General features: G+C 44.0%; 1 protein-coding gene across 1 annotated transcript; it reads right to left on the reverse strand.

Annotated features, from left to right (window-relative positions):
* Positions 1-970: 970 nt before the first annotated feature.
* On the reverse strand, positions 971-1,849 carry LOC148028778 (uncharacterized). The gene is made up of 2 exons (XM_087688489.1): positions 1,553-1,849; positions 971-1,483 (listed from the first exon to the last, which is right to left on the reverse strand). Exons 1-2 carry the CDS (start codon positions 1,847-1,849, stop codon positions 971-973), a joined length of 810 nt encoding a protein of 269 aa, XP_087544615.1.
* Positions 1,850-7,823: the final 5,974 nt, after the last annotated feature.

Genomic DNA, 7,823 nt, shown 5'->3' on the forward strand with positions numbered 1-7,823 from the left:
AAAAACTGGAAACTGAAAATACGGTGCTGTAGTGAAGTGTATGGTAGTATGCATGTGGGGTATGATATCTGCAGGTGGTGATGGTAATGAGGTGAGGAGTGAGAAACTGAGAAAAGTGTGATCGGCACCGAGTGGAAGTCTCCCAAGGCCGAAGGACTCGATAGTATGCATCCCATCGATCGGTCCGAGCAAATAATCTACAGTACTCTCGCCCCCCCCCATGTGGGAAGCATGTAAGACCTCCTGAATATGGCCATCGTGCCATCCCATTATAAATAACGAGATGATGTCTACTACCAAGCTCAAGTAAATGCCCTCCATACCCTGTGGCGTCTGGCCCAGTATCTGCTGACTCCCTACTGATCCCCAACTCCTCAGGGTCTAATGTTCTCATGATCTCTGGCTGCTCCATGTCAAAACTCTCACACTGTCGGCTCTGTGTGCGCCCATTGAAGTCCCCCATAAGGAAGACCTCACCCAAACTAGAATACATAATAATGTCCTCTGAGAGCTGTGAATAAGGGGAGGGGGAATCTCTGGCCTGAATATCACCCTGCGTAGTAGCATATCTGGACCCTCGTGGTGAAAAGTAGCATACTGCCATATAGATCCATCTCTCATCTGATATATGCACTCTGATCCATATGTAACTGGCCTCCTCATCTCGTCTCACTAACTGGATATGTCTCTTTTTCCCCTGACGGAATAGAACTGCCACCCCTCCTAATCCCCTAGATGTGCTCTACCTAGTAGTAGCCCGGTATGCAGATACCCACTCAAATCCTGTAATGCGTGGAAGCCCTCTCTCTGGGCTGTCATGTGTCTCTGTGAGGCATATAACATCATGGTCGGGTAAAATCTCCTCAAGTCTGTCCGGTCGTGACCATAGGGAGCCGTTGCAGTTCCAAACTGCCACACGTATCGGGGTTTTCTATACAGTCCTCTGCCTCGTCTCATAGGCCGCGCCCCCCTATTTGGTGGGGCGTCCATCTATAAAAATCCGGCCATCTCGATAGAAGGCCTTACGGCCTTCTCTACGTGCTTGGAATATCTGTGGCATGCATGCTCGTCTGTGTGCAATTTGCATCTGAGTCAGGTCCTCATCCATGAAGATGGAAGCCCCAGTCATCCCTCGGAGCGAAATCTGCTTCCGAAAGAAAGCGGTTCTGTCCTCCGGTGTACTCATATGTAATATCAGAGCTCTGGCCCTGGTAGTATCTTGTCCTGCACGCCATGCCTGAGTAAAGGGCATGCTCGTGTACCCTAGTCGGGTGCATAGCCCGCGTGCGTCCTCCTCCGAAGAGGCCCCTTCGGGGAGCCCGATAATACGCACGTTCAATCTGCGCGCGTTCCTGAGCCTCTCCTCCTCTAAGGTCTCCTGAACCCGGACTACCTCCTCCTTTTTATTTTCTTCTTGGACCTCCTTCTTAATGTTCTTCTTCACTACCTCAATCCACCCCTCCTTATTCCCTTCTAATTCTTCCTTCATGTTTGCTTTGATTTTTTCCTCCCATCCCTCTCTCGAAGCCTCAACTTCGGTTTTAATGCATACCTGGAGGTCCTCTCGGCATTCCTTCGTGATAGCCTCTCGGAGGTCCGCTTTGACATCCGCGTCCTCTCTTGCCTCCCGTAGATGTGACACTTCCGTTTGTAGCTTGTCCAGGTCGGTTTTGAGATCCCTCTTCTCTTCCGTGAGTGTCTTCACCATCTCCTCTAGTCGCGGGATCCTCTCATGGAGCCGGCGAGTTTCTTGGTTCAAGGCATTATCCGCATCCTTCTTGAAATCTTTCTTCGCCTCCTTGATAGCCTGGCTGATTAGAAGCTCCATGTTATGGAGCTCGAGCAGCATGTCGCCTCACGAGAAAAAGCCCCCTCGATAGACCTGTTGAATGTCAGAGAGACCACCTTCAATGAAGAAAGTTTCCCACTTTTCACAGAGAGAGAGAGAGACTTGTTGATCACAAAGGAGATCACACACTTTGATTCTAGTGTTTTCGACCAATCCAAGTACGTAAGGATCTTCTTCATATACCATTGATGTGATCTGAAGGTATGATAGGGGGCCATGATGAGCACTAGGAGAAATTGATCAAAAATCATCGTGTTGCACCGTCGGTCGACGGACCACTGTGTCTTGGTCCAGACTCCTAGAGTCGGACAGTCAGACCATCGGACTGGGAGCATTGGACCATGTGACTCCATGAGTTAGACTGCCACCCCAAGTCCAATCGGACCACCCATCCAATTGGACACTCTTTGATAGTCGGACCAAGCCCTTTGGTCCGATTGGACCAACTATCCAATTGGATATCCAACCGTCCAATCAGATAACCTTCCCCAACCAGACCGCCCATCTAGTCGAACATCCCATTTGTCCAATTAGACGTGCACAAAAATCAGATCACTCTTTGAAATCGTACCCAGTCCAGTTGGACCGTTCAAATTTGAAAGTCGGACCGGATAGCCCAATTCTAGGAATCAGAACAACAAACTAGAACAAGAAAATACAGACCCAGAGACTATGTAAAGCCGAAAGCATATTATAGATTTATCACTGGGCTGAAATCTAGAACAAATGGTTTAAAACTTGGCTACCAATAGTCCTTCAAATCATGCATGGTGTTAAAGTAATGGCCCTATAGGTCAGGGGGGACTGCCCCCTGGACCCCCATAGAGGGGGCTCTCGCCACACCTTCCCCAAGTAGGCTGGAGAGAAAGCACACACCGTGACAGGTCCTCCAAATTAGATCCTAGTGTAGTAATGGATCTACATAAGCATAGATTCTCACTCGCAAAACAATAACCAAAAGCCCATATCCAAACAAAGATAAACAAAGATCCTAGAACCTCAATGATCCAATCTAGTCAACAAGGGAAAAAAGGCCACACCATAAAAACATGTATATGTTGCATCCCGACTGCATCTAGTCAAAGCAGAATGGAACAACATCAAGCTACAACTGCGAGGATGACTAGACATGATAATCTTGATGATAGATGCATCTTGAACAACACAGCACAGATGACCTAAGATATCAGTAGAGAATCCAAATCTTGGCATGTAGTTGGGGACTCAAGGGCATGTATCAGAAGGCTTGAATCTATAAGCCAAGACCCAGAATCTGAAGACATAGTACTGCTTGCTTATCTTAGGGTCAAACTCACCACAAAAAGAGAGCATAGTGTCGATGCTCTCATTGATGAAGGAGCCGATTTTAATATCTTGACCTATGAATCATGGACCCTACTAGGCCAACCAGAGCTCACACCGACTAATGCAACTCTTAGTCCTTAAGGGGGACACCCACAAGCACTTATAGGGAAGTGCAAAATCCTTGTAACTATTGAAATTGAAAGCTTACCTATCCTATTCCATGTTCCTTCAAATAGTGCAAATTGTGGAAAGGAAACCCTCTTAGGATAACCCTTCAAAAGGACAATGAAGTGTGAGGCTGATTATGTAGCACAGAGGATACACTTGACACTACCGGGTGTGAGGATACTCATAACCTTTAAGAAGGGTGACCTCATCAAACCTCAAGGGAAAGACAAGGAACATTCTGACATACAAGGCAAGCCTAATAACGAGAGCAAGGACTTGTTGAAAGAGTTGATACAAGCATATGTTGAATAGAGAGAACCGATGAGTGAGGTCATGCTTGAAACAAGAAGGTTAGGAGACAATGCCAAGGATAGGCTTTGGACTTAAAAATATCATAGAAGACCGCAAAAGAAGCCCAAGCCTTATAGGTAAAGGTATTGATGGTGGAGAGGCAGCACAACGCAATGATGGATATCCAAAAAGTTGCTACGTGCTCAAGGGTATTACGCAGGTAACCAATGGATTTGGGTTCCAAAGCCCCATGCTAAACCACCTCTATTACTTGAAGGCCAGATCGTATCAAAACCAAAGAAGCGCAAGAGGAAATCTAAATGAAAATCCAACTCTCGAATCAACAATGTTGGAGTGGCTGAGCCCCTCACGATTGAAATCAAGAAACCAAACATGACTATTCGACGGGTAGATCCTCAGTCTAGCATGCTTAACAATCAAATATCAAACATAATCGTCGAGTGTGCACAAAGATCACTAGTACCCAAGGAGCCTTTGACTTCCCAAGAGGATAAGGAGCACCACAGGCACAATGCTGCTCATGATAAGGTTGATTGCTCAACAACGCAAATGGAAGAATCGTCTAAAAACCACGAGCAAATCCAGCCAGTGCCAAGTCCACCTAGAAGTCCCAAATCTCCTACACCTTCTTTCCCTAAATGAACACAGGAAGCACAACAAGAGTTGTCAAGTACAACTGTTCAATTCCAATATCTATCTCTATCTTAGCTTCCAAATGTCCAAGATGTGGGTTATGACAACATCCCTAATTCTCAACCTAGGGATATGCCTATGCAATCCACCGTGGCTAGCTCAATTGATGCTCGATCTGCACAATTTAATGATCAAAGGGAAACAGAAGACACGACCACTTTCGATTTTCCTAAGGGCGTGACACCGCAGATTACCAATAGTAGCCAGTCCACTGAACTAGCTGCTACTACTTCCAATCAGGAATCACAGCAGTCACAGCCTTCGACCTTGACAATGCTCCTTGTTGAACATGTCCTTAGCTATTTACTTGCAAAAGAGATATTGCAACCAAAAACCTTGACACCTCCAACACTTCTGAAGCACCTAAAGCCTAAAATTGAGGAGAAATTTCTCAAAGATTTGGCCAAGGAGATGGCACATTTGACTAATGGACAAGAGATGAAGTGCATGATGAAGCTTGATCACAAGCTGACAGCCATCACATGTGCATACATTCATTTGGATATTGGAAGGGCAACACTAGAGCGCACAAAGCTCATAGCCGAACCCCTAACTTGGGATGAGCAACAACATGTTTGCTTCCATTATGTAGCTATCACTGAAGAAGTCATAAAGAACATCCCAAAAGCCATAGCTAGAGAATTGCGCTTGATACCCTCACTCTATACTACTCAATGTGTGACAAACAAGGAAAAGCTTGAAGCAATCAAACGAAAAGGAAAATGACAAGGTGAGTTTGTGCAAAAATTGTACTCCAATCAAAGTTTGGCAGCCAAAATTGACCACCGACTAATGACACTTTCTGAGCAAAGGAAAGCCCTTTGGACATCAACACATGATCCCACATACATTGCCCCAACCTCATTACAAGTGTTGGCAGCAGTCCATGAGGTCCAGCTTTTTGCCACTATCCAAAAACATCCCTTGTATGATAAATTGCTTCTAGGAGAAGATCTATACGTGGCTAGTAGGCTAGGAGTAGGGAGCATGGTACTTGATGTTAGCACATATGTATTCTACCTCACTCAAGTCCCTACAATCCTAGATCTCTATGCTTCCCATCAATACAACCCTGACTTCTTTAGCTGGTTCCATCCAAGCCTACAAGACATGAACCCTAAACCGTCTCTTGGTTCTACAATAGAGTCACATAAACCTCCTTAGCAAGATAAACATAGCTCTAAATACAACACCCCATCTGATAAGAAGCAATGGAGGCATGTTCCAATGGGTAAGGACAAGAGTCTAAAGCAAACACCCAACCAGGAGCAACTGCCAATGCAATTGGATGAGGGGCTAAATGCAGGGGAATTAGTTGAAAAGCTAGACTCCCCAAAAAGAGAGACAATTGTACCATCACAACCTAGCGAGGCTATCCAGCAAGCCGTGCCTATGTCTCATGAAGACACACCAGAAATAGAGAATGTTGAGGCCCAACTAAGCACATCAATGGCTGACCTAGTTTAGTGTCCCAAATCTTTAAAGGATACACCTCAATTGCCTGAGAAGAAGAGGAGAAAATAACAAAAACAATTACAAGTGGTTGTAGATGCCAAGAAGATTGAAACCAAGAGTGCTGAAGAGATGAGGAATAAAGCATCGAGTCCACTGATGAATGAGCCCATTGCCATCTCTCCTAACAATGGTGAAACCTCAAACACATCCATGTGTTCTGATAAGTCAAAGCAACCATTACCATCAACAATTGCTTGCAACACTCAATCCATCAACAACAAAACTTGCATTGACCAACCAAGAGTGAATAAAACACTGTCACCACAGGTTGACAAAACTATACCAATCACATTCGAGGAGAACCATGACATAATAATAGCAAAGCCTCAGGAGAAACATGAAAACCTTGAGGACATAAGCAACCCTAGCATTGACTAATCTTCCTCATCTAGGCACGAGCCCCCAACTATGCTAAAGTTAGAGAAACTCCTAGAACCTTGCATGAGATAGCAACCGAGCAAGCCTTCATAGAACATAGAAGTGTCACAGAGTGCTTGACTGAGTTGGATGCTAAACTCAAATTATTCATACGTGTCTACATCATTGCAGACATAAGCACATTCTAGGGAGAAGCTTGAGGAATACTTTCCATATCCGCTATCCTGGGAAGAGAAAGAATATCTTAACGAGCACTATGACAAGCTCCTACATGAACACATGCAACTCATCTCTGATGAGGAGGCCAACGAACTATGCTTAACTATGACATTCAGCAATGTGCTTTGCCAACCAAATCTTTTAGAGATAGAGCAACTAAAGCAACAATCAAAGGGTTGAAGTCAATTTGAAAAATGTTGGTTTGAAAACCATGCTATAATGATCAAACTTGGAGCCTAGATTATGACACTCTCAGAGGAGCGATTGGCCAAATGTCGGTTTCAAAGAGACCCAACTTATGTGGTGCCAACTTCCTTTTGAGTACTGATTGATGTTCGGGGCATGGACTTAGCTGAAACTAGCCAAGAAAACTCTCTAATTGATAAAATTATCATTGAGGAGGAGCTACATGTTGCAAGTAGACTCGGACAAGGTACCATGCTACTCGATGTTGCAAAATATATTATGTTATTGAGTAGGCTCCCACGAGTACTGGATGTGTATACCACACTCCTATACAATCCTCAGTTCTAAAATTGGTTTTTATCCTCACGAAGTGACATGGATTCCTAAATGTGTACATAAATAAACAATGAGTTTTGTGATTGTGTATCGATAATACAAAAAAAAAGCTAGCACGCACACAAGCAATGATAATCAAGTGTAGGTGATATGCATTGAAGTCAACACCATGGGATTCAGATAAGTGATGTCTCTTTAAGTAGCACCTGTTCATTTTAGTTGAAGCATATGACTTGCATGTACTCTCACGAGTTGTCAAGTGGATACAGGATGACACAGGTCTCTGTACAAAAGCATTCAATGTCCAAGTTACCACAAGACCACCAATCCAACAAAGAGCCATTACAAAAAAAGCAACAGAAATACCAAGAACAAAGAGCCATGATAGAAGCCCCACTACTGGAAGAGAAAAGCACCCTTGCAAAAATCCCACATTGCATTTGAGCATGGCCCAAAGCATAGTCATTGGCTACTCTCTCTTCCTTGGCCAAACTCTACATTTGGCTCATTGCAGTTGCTAGCTCAATTGTACTGATATCTCACATGTTCCAAAGAGGCTTGCAAAATCTCAAGTGTATCTCTCCATCTCAACAACTGCTCCTCTAGCATCGAGGCTAGTAACACAATCATCATTGTAATATCCATTTTTCATAGCCTTTGGATCTCAATATTTCTTAGTCTAAATGAAAGACTGATAGCCTCAATGTATTGCATTGGTTGTATTCATTTTATCCAAAAAAAAGAGAGAAAAAAAAAAACGAAGAAGATAAAACAAAAAGAAAATAAAATAAAAAAGTATCCATGATCACAGCACAACACCTAGGGGTCCTCAAATTAGGTATGTTTAGTGACCTTGGTCAGC

Source organism: Lygodium microphyllum, chromosome 11, assembly GCF_053477565.2.
Source record: "Lygodium microphyllum isolate KBCC chromosome 11, Lygodium_microphyllum_v1.1.10, whole genome shotgun sequence".
Lineage (NCBI taxonomy): Eukaryota > Viridiplantae > Streptophyta > Polypodiopsida > Schizaeales > Lygodiaceae > Lygodium > Lygodium microphyllum.

Excerpts from the sequence above, each read along its gene's own strand:
- LOC148028778 (XM_087688489.1), bottom strand. The coding sequence starts at position 1,849 with ATGCTGCTCGAGCTCCATAACATGGAGCTTCTAATCAGCCAGGCTATC. Across the intron at positions 1,484-1,552 it reads AATGCCGAGAGGACCTCCAG|GAAGAATTAGAAGGGAATAA; the intron begins GTATGCATTAAA and ends GCAAACATGAAG.